The sequence below is a fragment of the Loxodonta africana genome, chromosome 3 (genome assembly GCF_030014295.1).
Source record: "Loxodonta africana isolate mLoxAfr1 chromosome 3, mLoxAfr1.hap2, whole genome shotgun sequence".
Lineage (NCBI taxonomy): Eukaryota > Metazoa > Chordata > Mammalia > Proboscidea > Elephantidae > Loxodonta > Loxodonta africana.
Genome location: NC_087344.1, coordinates 68,239,478 through 68,264,935, shown reverse-complemented (window position 1 = coordinate 68,264,935; position 25,458 = coordinate 68,239,478). Strand labels below are relative to the sequence as shown.

Genomic DNA, 25,458 nt, shown 5'->3' with positions numbered 1-25,458 from the left:
GAGAGCCGCGCTCGTAGCCTATCCAGACGCGCAGAGTTGCTTTTCGCCGGACCGAGGCGCGCGCTCCGCCCCCTCCCCCACACGGCTCAGAGCCGACTTCCTTCGTTTGCGCGCGCGCGCGGGGCCTGGCGGGAGTGCGCACGCCCGAGGTCACGTGAGAAGGGTTGAGCCTTTATACTCCTGGGGGCCGCCATTTTCTTAAAGGCTGTTAATCTCAGGATCCTCTCAAAGCACAGTACTCAGATAAGAAATCTAGAATGTTGTTGGGTCTAGTTATCAATTCTGGAGGCAATGGAGAGAAAAGGCCCCTACCGTTCAGGGCTTAAAAAAAAAAAAGTTGCCCTCGAGTCGATTCCAACTCATAGCGACCCTATAAGACAGAGTGGAACTGCCCCATAGGGTCTCCAAGGAGCGGCTGGTGGATTCAAACTGCCTATCTTTTGGTTAGCAGGGAGCTCTTAACCACTGAACCATCACGGCCCATTCAGTGCCAAAGCCAAAAAAAACCCACTGCTGTGGAGTGGAGTCATACTCATAGTGACCGTAAAGGACAGAGTAGAACTGCCCCATATGGTTTCCAAGGAGCACCTGGCGGATTCAAACTGCCGATCTTTTGCTTAGCAGCCATAGCTCTTAACCAGTACACCACCCCACCAAGGTTTCCCATTCAGGGCCATAGGCCGTAACTCAGGTGTCCCTACTCCAAGGTCCTTCAACTTGCTTGTTGCTAAGAACTATTGATGAAGTAAGGTCAGAAAATGGGGTCTTGGCCCTTTAAAGGTGCACTCCAGGCGGAGGGGCCTAGGACGGAAGGCTTCGGAGCTAATATTTGTACGCCAGCTCCGAAATTGGAGTCTTGGCCCTTTAAAGGAGTGTGCCAGGGAGCAGAGTCAGAGCGGAAGTTGTAACCAGATCCGAAGTCCAGCAGATGAAGGGCGGAAGTAGGGTGCCCAACGTTGTAATCATGGCGCAAGACGGGGGACAAGATGTAAGAGACTACAATTTGACTGAGGAGCAGAAGGCAGTCAAGGCCAAGTATCCTCCAGTCAATCAGAAGTACGAGTGTGAGTAGATGGCTCTCTTTTCAGATAAGGGCACGGGACATCTCTCCTTACTGTATCCAGTCTCGCCTACCATCCCGCCCTATAAGGTGTTTCAGGGATGATCCCATTCCTCCCTGCTGTAGACGCTTTTGGACTTGTCCAGGTGATGCTGAATGAAAGAGCCACCTGGTCTGAGAGTTGAGAAACGTACGCGTTGCCGTCGAGTCGATTCCGACTCATAGACTTAAGCTCCCACATTTACAGTCTTCAACTTCTTTCACGTACGGCTAATCACCTTTTTCTTGTGTGAATTTTATTAGCATATTAACTCTAAAAATAATCGTATTTTTAAGCGTTTCCAAGGGTGTCGCTCCTATGTATATCCAACAGCTGGATAGTTAGATTGTCGTTAGGAGAGAGGACTCGGCAAGCCAAATAGGCCACTTCACTGCGTTGGAACTTGGTATTTTACATGGATCGTGATGTTAGTAAATAAGAGCTGGTTTTGCCATTTAGGCAAATCACATAACTTTGCATTTCAGATTCTTCATCTGAGGATTCAGTGAAATAATATTCAATGTAAAAGTAGAGTGCAGACTTTTGAGTTCTATATAAACGTTGAGCTGTCATACCTAAGCTGTATGTAGTTTGAGGAGCACAAATCTGACTCTTATTTCCCTGCTTAACATCCTTCATTGATTTCCCATTGTCTCTATAAAGTCTGTTTACCATAGCGTGCAAGTCTCTGTACTTCTGGACCCTGCATATCTCTGTGCATTTCTTTCTCACTTAAAAACCGTTTTAAAATTTTATTTTTAATGGGCGATATGTGATTCGAAATTCAAAAGGTGTAACAGGTATGCCGTGAAAAATTAAGTCCTTCAGCCCTGATCACCATCCATTACTCCTCCTCTCTAAATCAGGCATTGATACCATTTTCTTATGTGTACACGCAAAGATGTTCTACCACCTGCTTTGTTTAACCAGTTTCCAGTTGATGGACGTTTAGGATGTTTCTTCTCTTTTGCTGTTACAGACGGTGCAGCAGGGAGTATACTTGTACATCCATCGTTTTGCACACGTGCAAGTGTATGTGCAGAATAAATTTCTAAAGCTAAATTGCTTTGTCAAATTATATGTGCATTTCTTACTTTGGCAGTTATTGTCAAATTGCCCTCCATAGAGGTTGTATCAATTTTTGCTGTCACTAGCAGTGTAGGAGTGTGCGTCTTCCCTTACAACTTTTACCAGTTTTGTGTGTTACCCTACTTCTTGGAATTTTCAATTTTAGTATCTTGTCGTAACAGTTGTATTTTTCTTATTACATATGAGTTGAGCATCTTATGGTATGTTTGGAGCCAATTGTATATCCCCTTCTGGAAACTGTATATTCATATTCTTAACCTACTTTTCTATTGGGTTTTCGGTCTTTTTTATTATACAGAAATTTATTCTTATGTAGTCATTTTAACCGTTTCTTTTTATATGTAACCAACAATTCAATTAAGGTATAGGATATTTCCATCACCCCAGAAAGTTCCCTTGTTGTCATTTTTAACTTTGTTGGTAAATAAGCCACCTTGAGGCAAACACTGTTCCAGTTTCTATCATCATAGTTTAATTTTGGGTGTTTTAGAGTTTCATGTAAATGGAATTGTACAGTACGGACTATTTTATGTCTGGTTTCTTCACTCAGTGTAATGGTTTTGAGATTTATTTATTTTGTTGCTTTTTTGTTGCTGAGTAGTAGTCCATTGTATGATTATACCGCTGTTTATTCTCTTATTGATGGACGTTTGGGTTGTTTTTAACTTTCAGGAATAAAGTTTCTGTGATCCTTCTTGTGTCAGTGTTTTTGTGGACACATCTTTTCATTTATCTAGGGTTAATACCTATCATTTTCTTTCTTTTTACTTTTTAACTTGTTTGTGATCTCTGCTAGTCATTGAGCTCTCTTTGCCTAATAGTTAGTAAACTGAATACCAAACCCATTGCCATCAAGTCGATTCCAACTCATAGCGACCCTATAAGACAGAGTAGAACTGCCCCGTAGAGTTTCCAAGGAGTGGCTGGTGGATTTGAACCGCCAGCCTTTTGGTTAACAGCCAATCTCTTAACCACTATGCCTCCAGGGCTCCAATACTTAGTAAGTCCTCATGAAATATTTCTGAGTGGATTAGAGATGAATTTGAACCTTGATTGCCACCAGAAGACTATGTTAACAGTAATAAAAAAATAATAATAATAGAGTTTGCAAAATGCACCAAATTAGGAATCGGAAAACCTCAATTCTAGTTAATCCACAGTGTGGTCCTGAACAAGTCACATAATCTCTCTGGATTTCAGATTTCTTCTTGTAAGTGAAGGAATTGTACTAAATGGTCTCCAAGGCTTGCTTCTAGCCTTAATATTCTATGACCCTAAGTGGGAAGAATGGTTGAAAGTTATGATATGGGTGAAGAATAGACTGAAAATATTGAGATAACAGACCCAGTGGGAACATGCTATGGTAGGATTTGTTACTTTCTAGTTTTGTTTTTTTTTAAATTGTGTCGTTTAGGGTGAAAGTTTACACAGCAAATTAGGTTCTCATTTAACAATTCCTAGACATTACTTAGTGATATTGGTTACGTCTTTCACAATGTGTCATTATTCTCATTCTTTCCTTTCTGGTTGTACCATTTCCAGCACTCTCGTCTCCCTGCCCCCTTACCGTCTCATCTTTGCTTTACAGTAATTTTTGACCATTTGGTCTTCTAAAGATGATTTTTTAAAGGAGCTCGTTACTCACAGGTGATATTCTTTATGAGCCAATCTGTTATTTAGCTAAAAGGTGACCTCAAGAGATAATTTTGGATTAAGGTTTAAGGAGTATCTCAGGGCGATAGTCTTGGGGAGCCCTCTACCCTTGATTGGTCCAGGAAGTCTGGACTTTTTAAGAATTCGAGTCCTGTTCCAAATTTTTCTTATTCTATCAGGATCTATCTATTGTGGCCCTGACCAGATGGCAGCCGGGCACCATCTAGTTCTTCTGGTCTCAGAGTAGATGAGGCCGTGGTTCATGTAGACTGTTAGTCCTGTACACTAGCTGAGTTTTTCATTTGCTTCCTTATATTACTTAATATGGCTCCTCTAGCCACAGTCTTTGTGACTCCCACATAAGGATTCGGTGGGATTATGCAAATAAATGGCTTGTGGCCTGTAAAAATAATGTGGTGGTGATGCTTGACTTCCTCTAACTTTACGAGGGAGAAAGAATCAAGATCAGCAGCCCAAGGCTGATTCTTATGAGGCAGAGGTCAGACATGTCTCCTGTCTCCACCATCCTTACCAGTTCTGATACCAACTGTCCCTCCCATGACACTCTCTACTTCTCTGCTAGGTTCAATAATTCATTGCAGTGGCCACAGAGAACTTGCAGACTATACTCACGATTACGGGGTTTATTAGGGAAGTAACAGGTTACAATTCAGGTTTAGGAATGCTCAGGATACAGTTTTTCCATCAGGACAGCCTCTCCCCAGTCATGCCCCAGGGATGTGTCTCTCCGGCGCTCTGTATCTCCCAACCTGGGCAGGTATTACAAAGTTCTTTTAGCCCCTCAGATTGCTCAGGCAAGTGTTAGAAAGCTCCTTTAGCTCTACTGATAAGTGCCGCTAAGCATCCCACTCTGCCAGTAAGCCTCCCGCAAAGCCACTCAGCTTTCTCACTCTCTGGGCTGGGAAGCCCACTGTGCCACCTCCTGCCTGTGTCTCCTGACACTGTTTCTCTGCCACTGTTTCTCGCCACCTTCGGTGTTACAGCTCTCTCTCGGTCTCCTGGTTCCAGGAGCTTCTGAGCGCAGGCATACTGGGTCCAAGGGACATGCCCCACTCTTGGTCCTTTTTCCTTGGTGGTGGCGGGATCCTGTCTTTGTTCTGGAATTGGCTCTCTTAAGCCTCGCGTGATGGCGAGACTGACCAGTCCCCTTGGTGAGCCAAAATTACCTTATTTGCACAGTTCCACCCAATCACTTGGGTGGGAGTTACCAGACCAAGGTGAGAAAGGCCACACAAAAGTGATCCGTCACACTGAATGCCCCACCAAGGAGACTGTACAGCTTGCTAACAGTGCAGATAAGGTGTAGAACCTTGTGGGGGTAAAACTATGCAAATAAGGTGTTTGGAGCCCTCAGCTCTGCACTTCTGCTAGGCTTAAAAGTCATTCCCAGAGTAGAGGGGGACCACACTACCACCAAGAAAGAAGATCTGGGAGTAGAGGTATCTTTCGAATCTGGGGTCCTTGCAGTGAGAACCTCCTAGACGTAGAAGGCAGAGGGGTGTAACACTGGAGAGGGTGTAAGACAGAAGCAGTAGCAAGCATGGGAGAAAACTGGCCTCAGCAGAACTAGGAGACCAGCAGGAGACTGTGTGGTTGGCTTCTGGCCCATGGAACAAGAATCTTGAGTGCTTTTGGGCAGGAGGCTTTCTGGCAGAGTGGGGTGCCCCAGGCACTTGTCAGCAGAGCTAGGCTGGCCAACCCATGGGGCTAGAGCAGTGAGCATCTTCAGGCTGAGGCTTCCTGGCAGAGTGGGGTGCCTCTAGGCACTTACCAGTAGAGCCAAAGAGTTTTGTGATACTTGCTTGAGTAGCGCAGGGGCCAGGCTGACCCAACAGGCGTGAGGGACTGAGGGGTGAGAGGGCAAGGGCCAGGGAGAGGCCTGCCTGTGGTCATGGCTAAGAAGCTCTCCTGATTGAAGAACTGTATCCTCAGTTGTTCCTGATCCTGAACTGTATCCTGTTACTTCCCTGATAAACCCCATAGTTTTGGGTATTATCTGTGAGTTCTGTGTGGCCATTGCAACAAACTACCAACCCAGCAGAGAAGTACTGAGCGCTGTGGAAGGGACAGTTGGTATCAGAATTGGTAAAAAGATTTGGAAAGAGGAGATGTGTCTGATCTCCATTTCATAGGAATCAGGTTTGGGCTGATGCTCATGGTGATGCTCTCTCCCCCTCGTTGAAGTTAGAGGAGGTCAGACGCCCCTACCGCGTCATTTTTACACCATTTTACTCTTTTGTTCTGGATGAGTAGAGACCAACAGATGTATCTTAGATGGCCACTTGCAACTTTTAAGCCCCCAGACACTACTCACCACTTTGGGATGAGAACATATACTTTATGAATTATGTTATGTCAATTAACTGAGTTATCCCATGAGACTATGGTTCTAAGTCTGCTCACGAGGTATTTGGTTATGCCTAAGAAGTATCTGTAACTGTGTCCCTTGTAGTTTATTATGTATATGGATATACATGCATACACGCACATACCTGTATGTACATATGCCTATAGATAAATCTATCTGCACACATATGTACACTCACATAACCACTCTAGTGTTCTTGTTAGAATACCAGAAGCTTCCTGAAAAGGCTCATGATACATACTGTGAAATTTACTTTCTAAATAGTTTTATCTAGGATTAGGCTAGCTGTTCACAAAAAGGTAAGACATGAGAAATCTAGAATTTTATCCCTTTGATGTTGATGTAATTCCTAGAGTTTTGATCATTCACATAGTAGATATTTAGGAAAGGTATTGGTTTGTTTTGTTGGTGAAAAGTAGCTAATGGCAGGTAATATCATTTAGTCACTGAGAAATTATAACGTATTAGACAAGTTTTGATCACCCAGAAGACCCTGGACCTGCTGTCTTACAGAAATTGTCGTTCATTTAAATATAAACCTTGGCTTAAAGAAAAAAAAAAAAACCTTAACGAAGCAGTTAACTTTGTTGTGTAAATGGATAGCAAAATGTGTAGGATGCCCCACATTTTCTGGTTCTTTAAGGATGGTGATCTTATAATAATGAACTAGAGTTATTGTATTTTTGATTTGGTAACAATATATAAAAGAAAACATTTGCTGCTTCCGCATTTTTAGATGTACAGCTCAGTGACATTAATTATGTTCATCATGTTATAGAGTTGTTTTCTTGTGATTGTTTGAAAGCATGTTTTGTGTCTCATTAGTGTTTTTGTCTCTCTCTTTCAGATTTGGATCATACAGCTGATGTCCAGTGAGTATAACTGGAGTTTGTTCCCTTTGAGACCATGTTGCTTACGTAAGAAGGCTGAATGTTTTCATCTTAATGTCCCTAATTTTCATTTTTCTCTTCCTATCTTGGTTCTTTCAGAATATGAAAATGGTAGTTTAAAAGCAACCCAGTTTTAGTGCCATTGACTTGATTGAGGCCTTTGGTTTTTTTGTTATCATATTGATTTAATTTTGATCTTGCTGTCACGTTTTCCACCTTCCGGTGGATTACAGCGAGCGTGGATGTGTTTTTTTAGGCTGCACGCATGGGGAGACACTCTGGAGGAAGCATTTGAGCAATGTGCAATGGCCATGTTTGGCTACATGACAGACACTGGGACTGTCGAGCCCCTTCATACAGTAGAAGTAGAAACCCAAGGTAACTGATTTATTCACAAGGAACAAATGGTTACAAAAATGTGTAGTGTTCTAAATAATTGGGGAGTCTGTTTTCCAGCTTTTCACAATAAGAATAAAGTTGATTATGAGCCTGTTCTTTTTTAACTAGCCTAAGAAATTCATTAAATTTTTAAGTTAAAACAAATTTTTAGAGACCAGAATAATTAAATGTATTGTTGTGGTTCTTTTTGATCTTGTATAGGAGATGACTTACAATCTCTTCTGTTTCATTTTTTGGATGAGTGGCTTTACAAGTTCAGTGCTGATGAGTTTTTCATACCCCGGGTAAGCAAGGGTTTTTTCTTTCTTAGCAAGTGGATTCCTAGTTCAGCTTTTAAAATAGAACACAGGATTCAAGACCAATCCATACAGATATCTAAGATGATATTTATTTGCATAAATTGAAATGATAATAGGCACTTTTTGGTTACCCTGAGTTTGCCTTATCTATATACATTTTATCTTCAGGTATCTTATCGTGTACTGGTCAGTAACAGGATTGGGCGATCAGAAGGCAGCGCCTACCATGTAGACAGACAGTAGGCTACTGCTTACCCTGAGGGACAGCTCTCCAATATTTGGTCTTTATCTAAGGTCTTTATCTACACTTTTCGTGTCTCTCAAGTTTGAGTTATATTTATGTCCATCCATACATTTCTTTTATTATGTTAACCATTTGAGGTTTAGCAGTTCTGCCAAGTTGGCTTAGTCTAAACAATTGCTGCTTTCAGTTTTCCTTGAAGTGAAAAAAGGTAAAACCGGATGGAAATTCCTTAATGCTGTCAGCCTCTAGAAGGGCACACCTCTCCAACAGCAGTGTTATGTAATACAGATGGCCCTCCCCGCTTCCGTAATTCCACGCTTCTCTCCCTTACCAGCACCACCACATATGCTCTTATCAACTGTATCACACAGCCCACAGAGTTCAAGTGCCTGTACTGTTACGTGAATATAGAATGAAAACGATTGAAAGCCTATATTGTTTTTTGCTGTATATCTTACAAAGAAATTCTTTTAACTCATGTTTTTAGACTACATTTTTCAAGAATGCCTCATTCGAGCATATAAAGCAAGCCGTATTTCCTTGCAATGTATTTAGTTTGTTGTGCTATTTTAGTTAACATTTTAATTGTCTTTGTTTGAGAAAAGTAGTGTACTATCATTTTCTAGAAAAGGTGGTAACCTAGACATGTTTTAGTACATGGTCTGTTATGAAAACATTATTTTAAATAAAAAAAAAATTATTTTTCCTCTTTAGGAAGTGAAAGTACTCAGTATCGATCAAAGAAACTTCAAATTACGGTCAATTGGGTAAGTTTTGAAACCCTTTTAAGTGTCGAGTCGTGGAAGATGTTAGTTAAATTCTTCACTGAACCTAGTGGATGGGGAGACAGGCGCACTTTTGTTCTGTAGGGTTTTGCAGGTTAAGCTTTGTGAGACACTTAGGAATGAGCCCTCATGGTCCAGGGTCTGGTTCTCAGCTTCAGAGGACCAGAAATTGTCAGAACAAAGTTGATTCTGGTTCTTAAACCTGATTCCCAGTTTGTTGTTTTCAACAAAGAAATATAATTGCTAAATGCCACAGCTACTTGCATAAAGCTAGGGCTCCATCCATCCTCATTTTTACACTCATAGGTGGGCCAATCAAATCTACTTTTTTTAACGTCAACTCTGAGGATGTAACAAATCTCCACTTTTCGCTTCTGTTCATTTCTGGCACCAGCTGCACGTGCGGCACTTCATTCTCTGACCCTAACCGTCCAGAGCTAGGTCAGGTCCTACAAGTTAACCCATGGTCCTTCAGACTGCCAAGTATACCTGGGACTTCAGGTTCCAGCTGCAAGCTTGGGAGGCCTCATGACACCCACACTTCTGACCTGCTGGCTGTAAGTTCAGGGTTTTCCCATTACCCCTTCAGGATGACAGCTGTAAGCTCGCAAGTTCCCAGCCCCCGCAGTTCTGACCTGCTGGCTCCCACTACTCCCTCGGGTTGGATATTTCACTGGAACAAGTCACAGAACGCGCTGTACTTAAGATTACAGCTTTATTATAAAGGATACAAATCAGGCTGAGCATCAAAGAAGAGACGCATAGGGTGAGGTCTGAGAGGGTTCCCAACTTGGAGCTTCCGTGTCCCAAACAGGGTGCGTCACCGTCTCGAGAGAGCAGATGTTTTCTCTAACCAGGCAGATATTGTAGATACAGCGTCCAGAGCTATTATTGGGGGGGTCTCATTATATAATACAAACTCCAACCCCTCTCCCTTGAGATCAGTGGCAATCACAAGGTCAGGTATCAGGTGGTAGGGTCTTTCTGGCCTGGTCAGCACCCACCCCAGAGTCATCTCATTAGCATAAATTCTCAGGTGTGGTCTGCAGACCTATAAACCAAAAATAACCAAACCCACTGCTGTGGAGTCAATTCTGACTCGGAGCTACCCTATACGACAGAGTAGAACTGTCCCATAGGATTTCCAAGGAGTGCCTGGGGAATTCAAACTGCCAACCTTTTGGTTAGCAGCCGTAGGTCTTAACCACTACATCACCAGGGTTTCCCTGCAGACATACAGATAATAAGAAACCAAGCCCGTTGCCATCAAGTCGATTTCCAACTCATAGCAACCCTATAGGACAGAATAGAACTGCCCCATAGAGATTCTAAGGAGCAGCTGGTGGAGTCGAACTGCCAAGCTTTTGGTTAGCGGCCATAGCTCACTGTAGCTGTTAACCACTGTACCACCAGGGCCCCATAGATAATAAAGCCACCTTAATTGTTCAGGAAATTCCAAGGAGTAAGAATTTCTCTCTCAGGAATCAGCGTCAATGACCAAATTATTTTGGGTAAAGTGAAAATCTTTACACCACACTCCATTCAAACAATATTTTCCTTTTCCTTCCAGAGTTTGCAAACAGTTGATTAGATCACTTTAATTGGACTTAGTGTTTCCTACGTTTCTTTAGTCATTTGGTTACATCTCTTAGGTTATTTCTATACATAGCTTATCTTTTCCATTTTATGCTGAATTTTATTAGTTTCTTTCTGTAAAGTGAGGTCTTTTATTACTCCCCACAATTTTTTTTTTTTTTTATAGATAAGGAAACAGGGTTGTCCAAGGGTACTAAGCTCATAAATGGTTGAAGGAAATTTTAAAAACATTGCTCTTTCTACCCCACCATATGAAGTGCAGCCACAGTGCCAAGGAGAGAGGGTAGGCTTATCTCAAATTTTAGGAGAGTACCTTTCTACAGCCTTCTGTGTACAGACTGTGAACATTTTTGGAAAAGATAAAATGCCAACCAAGTTCTGGCCATGTCACAGAATCTAGTATTTTGTCTTTTTGATAACTCAGACCTGTGGGAGATACTATTTAACCAGCTCTGTTACTAGCTGAAATGTTGGTCGTTTGAACCCACCCAGAGGTGTCTCCAAAGACAGGCCTGGCTATCTACTTCTTAAAGGTCACAGCCTCGAAAACCGTATGGTACCAAAAGACTTGAAAGTAGAGCCTCAGAGACTTGTACACCAGTGTTGGTTACCGCACTATGCACAATAGCCAAAAGGTAGAAACAACCTAAATGCCCACCAGTAGAGGAATGGATAAACAAAATGTGGTATGCAGCCAGTAAGAGACAGGAAGTCTTGATACATGGTACAGTAGGGATGGAGCTTGAAGACATTATGCTGAGTGAAATAAGTCAATCACAAAAGGGCAAATACATACGATCTTACTTACATAAAAAGAAAAGGCAGATGTATATAGACCGAAGTTTATTAGTAGTGGGTACCAGGGGCAGAAGAGAGGAGGAAAGGGGGCTATTGCTCATGAAGTTTCCATTTATGGTGATGGAAAAATTGCATTGATTAGGGGTAGGGTTGCGCAGCCTATTATTGTAATTGCTGGCATTAAGTTGTATATCTGTAAAACATTGACTTGGCAAAAGTTGTATGATAGATACATTTACAACAGTGACCAAAAAAAAAAAAAAGGAGTAGCTGCTGAGGCTGCTGATGTACAGCTAAACACCTTGTCTTAGTTATTTAGTGCTGCCATAACAGAAATACCACAGTGGATGGCTTTAACAAAGAGAAATTTATTTTTTCACAACCTGATAGGCTAAAAGTCCAAATTCAAGGCGTCAGCTCCAGGGGAAGGCTTTCTGTCTCTGTCGGCTCTGAAAGAAGGTCCTTGTCCTCCATCTTTCCCTAGTCGAAGAGCTTCTCAGGTGCAGGGACCCTGTGTCCAAAGGACACGCTCTACTCCTGGTGCTGCTTTCTTGGTGGTATGAGGACCTCAACTCTTTGCTTGCTTCCCTTTCTGTTTATCTCTTGAGAGATAAAAGGTGGTACAGGGCACACCCCAGGGAAACTCCCTTTACCTTGGATCAAGGAGGCGACCTGAATAAGGATGGTGTTACAATCCCATCCTAATCCTCTCAACATAAAATTACAATTACAAAATAGAGGACAGTCACACAACACTGGGAATCATGGCCTAACCAACTTGACACATATTTTTTGGGGGGACACAGTTCAATCCATGACACACCTCATGGCATTTGGTTCCTTGGTTTGGAGGTTTAGGGTCATAGTTTCACGGGACATCCCAGCTAATGGGTCTAATGTGTTTAGTGGCTCTCTTCTACCTTCTAGTTGTGTAGCACCTGGGGTCTTAAAAGCTTGCAAGCAGCCATCCAAAGCACAACAATTGGTCTCTACTGACCTGGAACAACAGAGGAAAAAGGAGTCAGGAATAGGAGGAGGAAATGAAATGTGTGACTAATTGCCTCCATGAACAGCTGCCTCCTTTGCCAAGAGACCAGAAGAACTGGCTAGTGTCCTGCTACCATTACGGAACATTTTGGTCAGAGATTTTATAGGAGAATCCTGATCAAAAGGGAGAAAATGCAGGATAGAATATCAAATATCCGTGGACTCCAGACATTCTGGAGCCATGGAGACTAGATGAACCCCTGAAACTATTGCCCTGAGATAATCTAAATTTCAAACCAAAAATACCCCCTGAAGTCTTCTTAAAACCAAATAGTAGTTTCGCTTAACTAGTAAATAATGTCTGCCTTGAACATTATGCTCTTTTAAGAACTATCCATATGGGATAAAATTGACAAGAGCAACTTGAAAGATTAGATAGGGTCCTTAGAGGGCAGTGAATTTATGTTAATGGGAGACAAACAGCTCAGAAAAGAGGGTCAGAATGGTTGCAGAACTTGAAGAATGTAGTCAAGGTCACTGAATTGTACATGTAGAAACTGTCGAATTGGTGTATATTTTGCTGTGTATGTTCTCAACAATAACAAAAACCCTGTAGAGCAGTTCTACTCTGCACACATGGGGTCATTATGAGTGGGAATTGACTTGATGGCAGCTAACAACAATAGCCTTGAGTACAGAGAAAATTTTGAACATACTCTGTTATGGAACAGTGTTTATTGAACCTCCACCATAAGCACGCTATACGGGGGCACTTTCTTCGAGAGCAACTATCAAATGGCAACTTCCCCAAATGGCTGTTGCGCACAGGTCCCTTGACAGGTGTATGTGCCAGCACATCAAAGTGATATTTATAGCTCCCCTACCCTTTCCGTTTGTTTGGACTCTGGTATCTTAACCACATTTATAAGGCTTCTTTTAAAATATCTTAAGAGAGGAAAAATCTTAAATCTTGGAAATCTTAATCATGTTTGAATTTTCTTTCTCAAGGTGGGGAGAAGAATTTTCATTGTCCAAGCACCCTCAGGTATGTTTTTAAAAATCTAGCCTTTAAAAGCATTTTATGATACCTCACTGTGAGGTCAGCATGTAGGTCTAGTAAATTGATATAATTAAAATGATAAATTTTTCTCACATTTCTCTGACCTGTCTAGATACATTACGGTCAAATACTATGATTTTCTACATCTGGCATGGTTGATTAGGAGCCAGCATTTTGGGTTCTGTGGTCAGGTTTGTTATAGATTGTTGTGAGACTTAGACATCATTTTGCCTATTTGGGCTTTGGTTTCTTCACCTATAAAATGAGGGTGTTGGACTAGACGTCTCTAAAGTATCTTCTGTCTTCTGTGGTTCTCTAGATTCTGTGTTTGCCAACCTGTAACAATCAAATCTGTTGGAACAGGGATTGACAATTTTTTTTCTGTAAAGGGCCAGGTATTAAATATTTTAGGCTTTGTGGGCCAAGAACAACGGGAGAGGTACTACTCAGTTCGCTGTTATAGTGTTAAAGCAGCCATAGACCACATATAAATGAATGAGTGTGGTTGTGTTCCAATAAAACTTTATTTATATGGATATGGATCTTTGAATTTCATATAATTTTTGAATGTCACGCAGTGTTATTCCTTTGATTTTGTGCTTAACCATTTAAAAATGTAAAAACCATTCTTAGCCTGTGGGACCATAGAAAAACAGATGGTAGGCTAAATTTTGCTCATAGATTGTAGTTTGCCAATTCCTGTGTTGAGGCCAAGGAGGCCTAAAATAGCGTAAGTGCGTCCAGTAGCTCTAGTATGATTTCTTCAACAACAGGGTAATGAAATAAAGCCTGGTGAGGGAGCCTCAGGAGAGAGAAACATAAAAAGAAGAGAAACCAGTAGAGGGGGACATGTATGTTGAAAACAAATTATTTTTACAATACTAATAGCACAGTGGATTCTTCTAAGGTAAAATACTATATTTGGGGCAGAGCAAAACATTTCATGTAGATGGTAGAAGACAACCCTAACACATCCCTTAGGGCTCTTTTCAGAGGGGGAAGACTGATATGAATGGAATATGCATGTGGCCTAGCGTGGTAGTTTTGTTCTCTTGATAGGAAACAATGAGTCTTCCCAGTAATGTGGGATACTGAAGAACTGGTCGGCGGAGTAGTAAAAGCATGAAATAAAGTATGATGATTCTGTTTCCCTGCACTGAACACATGAGAAAGACTTTACTCCTTTCTTCCTACCCCACAAAATTCTGTGGAACACCCAAATAGTATATCCCTAAGACCTGACCAGTCTGTCAAATTTTAGATATTCTAAATTCACATTAGCCATTGGAAGTGCTCAGAATGCATTTCAACTATTTTAATTTCGTTCATTCCTTGCAATTTTTGAAGAAAGCAAATGTAGGTATGAAAGGACTAGAATCAGATTGAATGTTGGACAAATATAATATGACTTCACTTACATGAAGAGGAAAGGCAAATGTATAGAGACTAAGGTTTATTAGTTGTTACCAGGGGTGGGAGGGAGGAGGAAAGGGGGAGTCACTGCTTATGGAGGACTGAGTTTTGGTTTACAGTGATGGGAAATCGCATTGCTTAGGGGTAGGGTTGCACAGCCAGTTATTGTAATTGCTGTAAATAAGTTGTACACCTGTAAAAAGTTGAATTGGGAAACATCGTGTGGTAGATGTATTTATAACAACAACAACAAAAGAGAGTAACTGCTGAGGATGCTTATGTACAGCCAAACACCTCATGGGGTTTGGTTCCTTGGTTTGGAGGTTTAGGGTCATGACTTCATGGGACTTCTCAGTTGATTGGCCTAATAACATGTTTAGTGCTTCTGTTCTCCTTCCTAGTTGTTGCTGGAGTTCATGACTCTGATGTCGGTGTCCTTTTTTTTCCTGTTTGTTTCTTCTATATCCCCAACTTTAGGGAACTGAAGTCAAGGCAATAACATACTCGGCAATGCAGGTCTATGATGAAGAAAAGCCAGAAGTTTTTGTGATCATTGACATTTAAGATACAAAGAAAAGAGTCTCCTATGAAGAACTGTTGTTTTTCTTCCTTTTGGGAAGATACCGTGATTTAACTTCTACAATATCCATTGATAAATGGAAACATGCAGAGCAAAAGAATGTAACTTAAAGTGTGACTTTCAGAAATGGAAAATCAGGGCACAGCCTTGGTCAATGTCATCTGAGTATTAAAATTTTAAAGAATTCTTCAGGTGGCAAGTATGGTCCCTCATTTAGTAATTCCTTGCTGTGGCAGCAGGTGCCTCACACCCTTCATCGGAAAGCCATCCATTCTGGTCCCAAAAAAGATCAATGATGTAAGCAGTCCCGGAGAGCCCTTTACTCTGTGGGAGCCGGCTCCAGGAGTCAGGCCCAAGTGCAGCACTCTGGAGCCTTCGCCTGCTCCTCCCAAGCCTCCATGCTCTTACCAAATTCATTAAAAAAAAAAAGGAATTTGAAAAAATACAATCCTATGCCTAGAATTTTGCTTTTCTTCCATGTTGGTTAAGACAGATATATTTTATATATGTACATTGAGAGTTCGTGTTTTAGATTGCTATGGGACAGACCCATCCTGTATTGCAGTTGGTTTTCTTAGAAGAAGTAAGTATACTTTAGCAACTGGAAGACTTCTCTAGGAAAAGCCCTGATTTTTTGTTTCTCATTTCACACATTTTTTGAAGCACTAATGTTTTGACACTTTTGTTTTCCCGTAAGAAAAATCCTATATCTCTTATAAATGGGCCCGCCCTTCTTCTAACATGTAATTATAATTTAAAGCTTGTATATTTATACTGTTAGAGAAGAAAAGGCAAACTTTTTTATTTCTTTGTGAGTTTGTTTTTTTTTTTTTAATTTAGCTACTCATCTTTAAGGATGAAAAAAAAATAAATTAAGGATGAGCCCAGGAAAACAACTTGAAATGATCTGAACCTTTAGAAATAGATGACTTTTAAAAAATGAAACTGCTTTAGTTTGATTTGCGACTTTATTCTATTTTCTATTGATCGACTGGGGTATTCTTTCTTGTGATCAAAAGTTTGCATAGTTGCAGTTTATTCACAAGGAGATAAGAAAAGATTGCCACTGGGTGGTGCCAGATATTATAGTATCTGTTAACTTGAGCTGAAAGGAAGAGATTGGCTTTGAACTTTGTAATAGCTTTTTCTGAGCACTGTATCACTGTTATTTTTCTCTGGGTACGGTTAAGCACTGGACCACTGACAAAGGTTGGCAATTCAGATCCACCCAGGGGTGCCTCAGAAGATGGGCCTGGTGGTCTGCTTCTGAAAGGTCACAGCCTTGAAAATCGTATGGAGCAGTTCTACTCTGCATGCGTAGGGTCACCATGAGTTGGTAGGGAATCAATTTGATGGCAACTGACAATAACATTTAACAGAAAGTGGGGTTGGTGAAGACTAGTCCAGGAGCCTGTGGTTTGAACAGCTGTTCTTCAAATGAATATGTAACAGGATCACTGGGGTAGTGCCTCTCAGGCACATTTTGTAAATGTGAATTATTCCTCTCCAAGCAACAGGGGCTTTTTTACCTTTTGTTTGGTTGAGATAGAGCTCTGTTTTTCATGGACCGCTTTGCATATCATGGGCTACTCTGGGGGTTGATTGTGAGAATGAACAATGGAATACCATGAGGGCAATGGAAGATCCAACTCCAGAGCAAGAAGAGCGCTAGAATTGGGATAGATTTAAAGCCATGTAGGGCATACACTTGGATTCTGTATGCTTTTGACGAGGAAGAAAATTGTGAGTTAGCCACCAATGCTCTATGGTAGGGTTCAGTAAAAACAAGTCAGATGTAACTATGTAATATTATATTTTCTTCACAATAAAGGTATTACTTATGACATTCTAATATAATATTAATTTGTTAAAATATTAGTTGTAATATATGCTGAGATGAAGATATTGAGTAGAAGAAAAATGAGTATGTTACTCTTTGTGAAGTTGGCATTCTTGATCCATCATCATCAGCACACATTTATTTTTAAAACATTGAGATGGTTGTACTGGCCTGTCATCAGCCTCCTCTGGTAGTTTCAGGTGTATGCCTTGGCCTAGGGAATGGATTTCCACCCTGCAGAGCTAGTTGGTTTAACTGGGACCGAAGTTTATCTTCACACAAAAGCTCTGTTCCAGCCAGACTCAGCGCAGCACTTTCTCCCACCCGTATGTGTGGAAAATAATCAAAATCCCACTTTTCACTTCTCTGCCACTTTTGTTCTGACACCATGTGCACATGTAGCATTCTTCCTCTGACTCTGACCACCTGGAGCTAGGTCATGTCTCACAGGTTGAGGGACATAGTCCTCCAGGCTGCCAAGTCTGCCCAAGACCTCAGATGGCTGCTGCAAGCTTGGGAATCCCCACAACACCCTCACTCCTAATCTGTTGGCTACAAGCTCTGAGTTTTCCCACTACCCCTTCAGGATGCCAACTGCACAATCACTGCCCACCCCTTCACAGGCTCCCTCATTTCTGGCCTACTGGTTACAAACTTGGGGGGTTCCTGTATCTGTGAACTCAGTGGTCCCCAGACCCTCTCACTCTGACCCTGCTGGCTCCCAGCACTCCTCTGGGTTCAGTAATTCACTAGACAACCCGGAACTCACAGAAAACAGTATACTTATTACAATTTTATTACAGCAAAAAGGGTACAAACGAAGAGATGCATTGGGCAAGGTCTGGGAGGTTCCCAACACAGCTTCCATGTCCCCAGAAAGGATGTACTTACCCTTCCATGTACATCAATGCCTTTCACAAACCAGGAAGCTCGTGGAGCTGCCATGTTCAGAGGGTTTTCTTTGCCAGGTCATTATGAGGTGGTGATCACGAGGTGGGTCCCTCTGGCCTTGCTAGCCCACTCCCAAGAGTTGCCTCACCGATATAACCTGTTAGATGTAGTTTGGAGTCCTTACTGGGTTTTTTTTTTTTACTGAAATTCCAAGGTTCTGGAGTTTTCAACGGGTAATTTTTTATAAGTAGGCCATAGGCTTTTCTTCCGTGATGCCACTGGGTGGGTTTGAATCACCAACCTTTAGCTTATTATTAGTCAAGTGCAAGCCATTTGCACCACTCAGGGGCCTTCTGTAAGATTACAGCCAAGAAAACTATGGAGCTTAGTTCCACTGTAACCCACGGGGTGGCTGTGAGGTGGAATGGACTCAACAGCAATGGGTTTGGTTTTGGTGCTAACATGTTTTCAGGATATTGGGGGTGTAGCCTCGGAAAACAGGCCTGGCCATCTGCTTCCAAAAGGTCACAGCCTTGAAAATGCTATGGAGCACTTCTACTCTGTGCACATGGAGTCACCATGAGTCAGAACCTACTTCACGGCAAACAACAGGGGTTGAAAGCACAAACTGGAGGCAGATCACTGGGGTTTGAGTCCTGGTTTCTGCTGCTTACTAACTGCAGACTTTGGGCATGTTGCCCAGTCTCTCTGTGCCTTAATTTCCTCATCTTCAGTGGCAATGATAGTAGTACTTACGGGGTTGTTGGGAGAATTAAATGAATGTATACATGTCAAGCTCTTAGAACAGTGTCTGACACATAGTAAATGCTCAACAAGTGAGAGCTGTTATTGGGACAGAGAAGCCCTGGTGGCGCAGTGGTTAAGCGCTTGGCTGCTAACCAAAAGGTCAGTGGTTCGAACCCACCAGTCGCTCCATGAGAGAAAGATGTGGCAGTCTGCTTCTGTAAAGATGATAGCCTTGGAAATCGTCTTGAGCAGTTCAACTCTGTCCAATAGGGTCAGAGTCCGAATCAATTGCTGTGGGTCTTATTGGGACAAGCATATACACAAACATTCCCTTTACCTTTTCTCATCCTTAATTCTTAAAAAGAAGGCCCACAGTGCTCGGTAAGGCAGAGTGGGCCAGTGGGCCAGCCTAGAGACAACCATGCTAGCCATTCTGCAAGAGCGGTGACTAGATTGGGGGACAACTAGGTCAATTGGCATAACATAGTTTATAAAGAAAATGTTCTATATCCCACTTTGGTGAGTAGTGTCAGGGGTCTGAAAAGCTTGTGAGTGGCATTCTAAGGTATATCTATCGGTCCCATCCCACCTGGAGCAAAGGAAAATGAAGAAAACCAAAGAGAAAAGGAAAATACTAGCCCAGAGGACTAAAGACCAATGAACCAGACTCCATCAGGCTGAGACCAAAACTGGATGGTGCCCGGCTACCACCAATGACCACCCTGACGGAGAACACAACAGAGAGTCTGCGATAGGGCAAGAGAAAAATGTAGAACAGAATTCAAATTCACGTAAAAAGACGAGACTTAATGGTCTGACAGACACTGAAGGAACCCCCGAAACTATGACCCCCAGACACTCTCTTAATCCAGAACTGAAACCATTTCCCAAGCCTACTTTTCGGACAAAGATTAGACAGGCCTATAAAACAAAAAATAATATGCCTGACGAATGTGCTTCTTAGTTCAATCAAATATACGAGACCAAATGGGCAGCTCCTGTCCAAAAGCAGGAGGAGAAGGCAGGAAGGGACAGGAACTGGTTGGATGGACACAAGAAGCCCAGGGTGGAAAGGGGGAGCATGTTGTCACATTGCGGGGATTGCAACCAATGTCACAAAACAATATGCATAAAAATTTTTGATTGAGAAATTGAAAATAACTAGAGCTAGAAACCAATTGCCGTTGATTCAGTTCCAACTCCTGCTGACGATGTGTGTCAAAACTGTGCTCCATCAGGTTTTTAATGCCTGATTTTTCAGCAGTAGATCGCCAGGCCTCTCTTCCAAGGCACCTCTGGGTTGGCCTGAATCTAACTTTTTGGGTAGCTGCTGAGAGCATTAACTCTGTGCATCATCCAGGGACTCCAGCTAGAGCTAAATCTCGGCTGATTGAGAAGGGCAAGCAAAGCCGCTCCTTTCTGCTGCTCCCTCTCCTGCCTTCTCTTCTTCAAACTTATTTTCCTTCTCTGCTTCCTGTCTTTTTCCTGTGTTAATCTTGTTTTCTTCCTTATATATATTTAGTTAGCTGCTCTCTTCCCCTTTGTACCAAACTAATAGCCTTCCTAGGAAATCCCCGCTTACTGTCCCTGTCTGAGTCCCTTGCAGCCCACAGTACTAAACATTCAAGGGGTGCAATCACAATGAGAAGAAAGATGAATAAATTATGGGGTAATTTTGTTTCTGCCTTCATTGTTCCCGTGGCCTCTCCAGCATTTTCTCTCACTACCTGTGCAGCCTGCCCACTATCATCACCAGCAAAGTTCACAACATGTAACTCACCAATTCCTACCTTTGAACTTTTGCCCAGATTATTTTTTTTCAACTTTATTGAGATATAATTTACATACCATGCAATTCACCCATTTAAAGTGTACAATTCAGTGGTTTTTAATGTATTCAAAGTTGTGCAACCAATCACCACCATCAATTTTAGAGCATTTTCATCCCCAAAAGAAACTCCATACATTTAAGCAGTCATCCCCCACCTCCACCCCCAGCCCTAGGCAACCACTAAACTATTTTCCGTTTTGTGGAGTTGCCTGTTCTGTTGTCCAGATTATTTCCTACCTGCTGCTAAGCTTGTCCTTTTTCAATGCAACTGGAAACTCACCTCTCAGAAGCCAGATGGACTCATCCCACCTGCCTGATCCTTGGCTTACTGGGTCCTCTGAGTTCTGATGAAAACCTTGACCACATCTTAAATTTATGGATACACTGCTGCATAAAGGGTTTTTTTTGTTGTTGTTTTTTTTTGCATAAAGGTTTTTAAGCTAATTTATACATGTAATCACAACTTCCCTTTTAAACTGCAAGCACCTTAAGGAGCAAGGGAACTGGCTTCTGATTATTTCACATACCTTCTTGAAACCTTCTGCTGTGGCCCATTCCTGTGAAACCTAATCTAGATCTTGCTGATTCCAAAGCTGCTGGTGACATGCTCCTTAGGGAGACGAATCTTTTTTTTTTTTTAAATAATTTTTATTGTGCTTTAAGTGAAAGTTTACAAATTAAGTCAGTCTCTCACACAAAAACCCATATACACCTTGCTACATACTCCCAGTTACTCTCCCCCTAATGAGACAGCCCACTCCCTCCCTCCACTCTCTCTTTTCATGTCCTTCTCACTAGCTTCTAACCCCCTCCACCCTCTCATCTCCCCTCCAGGCAGGAGATGCCAACATAGTCTCAAGTGTCCACCTGATCCAAGAAGCTCACTCCTCACCAGCATCCCTCTCCAACACATTGTCCAGTCCAATCCATGTCTGAAGAGTTGGCTTCGGGAATGGTTCCTGTCCTGGGCCAACAGAAGGTCTGGGGGCCATGACCACCGGGGTCCTTCCAGTCTCAGTCAGACCATTAAGTCTGGTCTTATGAGAATTTGGGGTCAGCATCCCACTGCTCTCTTACTCCCTCAGGGGTTCTCTGTTGTGTTCCCTGTCAGGGCAGTCGTCGGTTATAGCCGGGAACCACCTAGTTCTTCTGGTCTCAGGATGATGTAGTCTCTGGTTCATGTGGCCCTTTCTGTCTCTTGGGCTCGTAATCACCTTGTGTCCTTGGTGTTCTTCATTCTCTTTGATCCAGGTGGGTTGAGACCAACTGATGCATCTTAGATGGCTGCTTGCTAGCGTTTAAGACCCCAGATGCCACTCTTACAAAGTGGGATGCAGAATGTTTTCTTAATAGATTTTATTATGCCAATTGACTTAGATGTCCCCTGAAACCATGGGGGAGAGGAATCTTAATGTCAAGTTTCCATTTCCAAATTCCGTGTTCCTTATTTCTATTAACAGCACCTTCATCTTTCCTGCCCCCAGACTGGAGTTGTCTTGGACTCTTCCCACATTTCCATTCCCTACACTCATCTACTAAGGAACCCTGGTAGCACAGTGGTAAAAGCGCTTGGGTGCTAACCGGAAGGTTGGTGGTTTGACTCCACCAGCTGCTCTGTGGGAGAAAGATGTGGCAGTCTGCTTCCATAAAGATTTACCTTGGAAATCCTGTGGGGAAGTTTTACTCTGTCCTACAGGGTGGCTATGAGTCAGAATCAACTCGACCGCAGTGAGTTTTTTGTTTGTTTTTATACTCATCTACTAGTTTTTCTTAATTGATCAACGCTCTTTTCATTGTTGTAATAGTTTCCTAACTGAATCTCCTTTCCATTCTTCAAAGTATGGCTCAAAATTATCTTTTTTTTTCTTTTTCATACCAGCAGAGGTTATTTCTGTGGTATGATTAAGGGCCATTTTTGTCATCTATATTCATTTTTATGTAAAAACGAAACTAACAAATGTGATCTCCTCCCTACTCAAATTATTTGCTTGAATTCTGTCTAGGGATCTGGGTGCTTGGAGGTGGTGCAAATGGTAGATACTAAGATCTTTGCTGCATAATTAAGTTGATGTACTTCCAGGCACTTGCTACTTTCTACCTTACATCGTTACTGACCAGGTGGCTGGGTGGCGCAAATGGTTAAGTGTTGGACTAGGCGAAAAGTTGGCGATTCACCCGGAGGTGCCTTGGAAGACAGGCCTAGCGCTTTGCTTCTGGCAAGGTCACAGCCATGAAAACCTTATGAACAGTTCTACTCTCCATGTAATCCCCGTAAGTTGGAATTGACTCAAAGGCAGCTAACAACAAGCTTTCTCCCCAGCTGGAATGTGGAGCTCCTCCAGGACTTCATTTCATTCTTTTGCCTTGCACATGGAAGGGATTCCAGAAGTCATTATAAATGTCTCACCTTCCAAAATGTGGATAATAGTATCTGTGTGTGCTACATATGAAAAGGTAGGAGCCAAGGCCTCTGTTTCATTTTCTTCTTTAATTTCCTAACCCTTTGGCCAAGAGTGGTGAACTCGAAGCATCGAGTCTTTATCTGTAAAATGGCCAAATAATACCTACCTAACAGGGCTGTTGAATTAAAACATCTGATGCTTGGTGTTTCTCTTAAACAGTTATGACCTCCTCATAAAGAAAGGTAGGGAGAAAGGGAGAGAGGGAGGAAGAGAAGAGAAGGAAAGGAGGAAAGGAAGAAAGAAATAAGAAAAGGCAGGCTGAGGGAGGTGCCCCTAGCTAGTCTGACAAGCAGTAGTCTGTTTTGGGAGTGGAAGTCATTCTCTCCAGGCTGTCTGGGTCCTCCCTCCCTGCCCCTCCATCCTTTTCAGGGTTCCTATTGGCTTGGTACAAACTCCTGGGGCACCCAAAGCTTTAATTGCCCCTAGGTCCCACCTTTCTACTAAGTGTTGCCCTAGTAGGGGTGAAGGCTTTAGGCATGGCCCCATTGGTGGGGTAAAAGTAGGGGAGAGGGTAGAAAGGGCCAAAGGTGACTGAGGGGACTCCCAGTCGCATCACTAGGGTTGGTGTTACCCAGTGTGGTAAGTCATGGTGTCACTGCCCCGCCTGGTGGGCGAGGCCGGCCAGCGAACACCACCCTAGTGGGCGAGTGGCCTAGCCCACTTTGCCCCAGCACAGGGCTCCTCCCTACCCCTCCAGGCGGCAGCACCAGCTCACCCACCCATGCTGCCACAGCCAGGGACCCTGGGGTCATTTTGGTTTCACCCCCCCATAGTATCATGGGGTGCCATCTGCACCCTCCTAGTGACACCACTTCAGGCTCCTAAGGCAATGAGTCACTTTGTTACACAAAATACAATATTGTAACCTAAAGTAACACCAAAAATAATTTTTTGTATAGTTGGGATAAAATAAACTAGCTGTCCCTGGCAGCAGGGTGGCACAGGATGCCAGTTTTAGGCACTGGTAAGGCATACTACTGCATGGGTTCGAATCGCCACTGCCCCTCTGAGTAATGGAGTGACTTGTTGGTCATTCAACTACTTATGCAGTTCCTCCAGTTTTAAATGGGGATAGTGAAAGTGCCTGCCTCAGAGGACTGGAATCTAGTCGGTACTTGGCAAACGTGGGCTCTTTATTTGGCGCCCACTACACATGACATGGAAACCCTGGTGGTGCAGTGGGTAAGAGCTACAGCTGCTAACCAAAAGGTCAGCAGTTCAAATCCACCAGGCACTCCTTGGAAACCCTATGGGGCAGAGTTCTTACTCTGTCCTCTAGGGTTGCTACGAGTTGGAACCGACTCAACAGTAATGGGTGATGATGGTGATGACACATGACATAAAATTTTCTGTTCTTTCCCACCCCTTAGCTCAGGATCTAGATTTAGGGTTGTCAGGTAGGCTGGAGCTGGGGGTGGGGCAAACTCTTAACTCCATAGGCTGCGAACAGAAAGGTTAGAAGCACTCAGAAGAAAGGCCTGGTGATCTACTTCTGAAAAACCAGCCGCTGAAAACCTTGTGGCGCACAGTTCTACTCTGACACACCTGGGGTTGCCATTAAGTTGGAATGGACTCAATGGCAACTTTTTTTTTCTGATAGGCCAGGGGTTTAGGATGCTAAAGGTCCTGTAGGGGCAGGACTGTGTGAATGACTTTCCAGAAAAAGTAGTTGTGGTACAAAATGGGACTGAGAAGGAAAAGCCACAGGGAAGGAGAAGATTCCAACCCATTAATCCCACTCACTGGTGCAGTCTTCCCTGAAATAAGCCACGCTGGTCTCCCACCTGAGCGTAAATAAATACCGTCGCTGGGTACAGGGGAAAAAAACTAGACTTTTGTTTAACATGGATCCAAAACATTGGAGCATCCAGGGCTAACGCTTACAGGCATTGCTTTCCACTGCTGTGTTCCTTGTGGATTTTTTTTTTCCTCCAGGCAAAAGAAGTTTTGTCAATTCAAACACATAACAAAAGACACAGTATGTATTTCACTATTTAACCTTTTTGAATTATGCAAGAAAATGCCATTTCCATCACTGGAAGAACTTATTTTGTAGGAGACTAAGTAGGGGAGTGTCTGTGTATACAGACTGCTGAAGGGATATATTTGTCATGTATGGATTGCAAATACAACTTTAAAAGTGGGAATGACAATGCTACTTTATTGAAAAGTTGTGCTTTATTTTCAGTGTTTTTTTTTTTTTAAATGGTGATACTTGAAACAAAGAAGAAATTTACTTTTGTTTCCAAATTTGTCTGAAGGCTTCTTTAACAAATCTTAGTATTGAGTTCTTCTCTAGTATTAGTTTAAGGAACCCTGGTGGTGCAATGGGTAAGCACTCGGCTGCTATCGAAAAGCTCAGAGATTTGAACTCACCACTGGCTCCAAGGGAGAAAAGACCCAGT

General features: G+C 42.5%; 1 protein-coding gene across 1 annotated transcript; it reads left to right on the top strand.

Moving 5' to 3' along the window:
• The first annotated feature begins 190 nt into the window (after positions 1–190).
• On the top strand, positions 191–17,139 carry ZBTB8OS (zinc finger and BTB domain containing 8 opposite strand). The gene is made up of 7 exons (XM_003415470.4): positions 191–1,064; positions 7,079–7,103; positions 7,378–7,499; positions 7,722–7,804; positions 8,778–8,830; positions 13,238–13,274; positions 15,180–17,139. The coding sequence occupies exons 1-7, from the start codon at positions 929–931 to the stop codon at positions 15,264–15,266; spliced, it is 543 nt and encodes a 180-aa protein (XP_003415518.1). The 5' UTR covers positions 191–928; the 3' UTR covers positions 15,267–17,139.
• Positions 17,140–25,458: the final 8,319 nt, after the last annotated feature.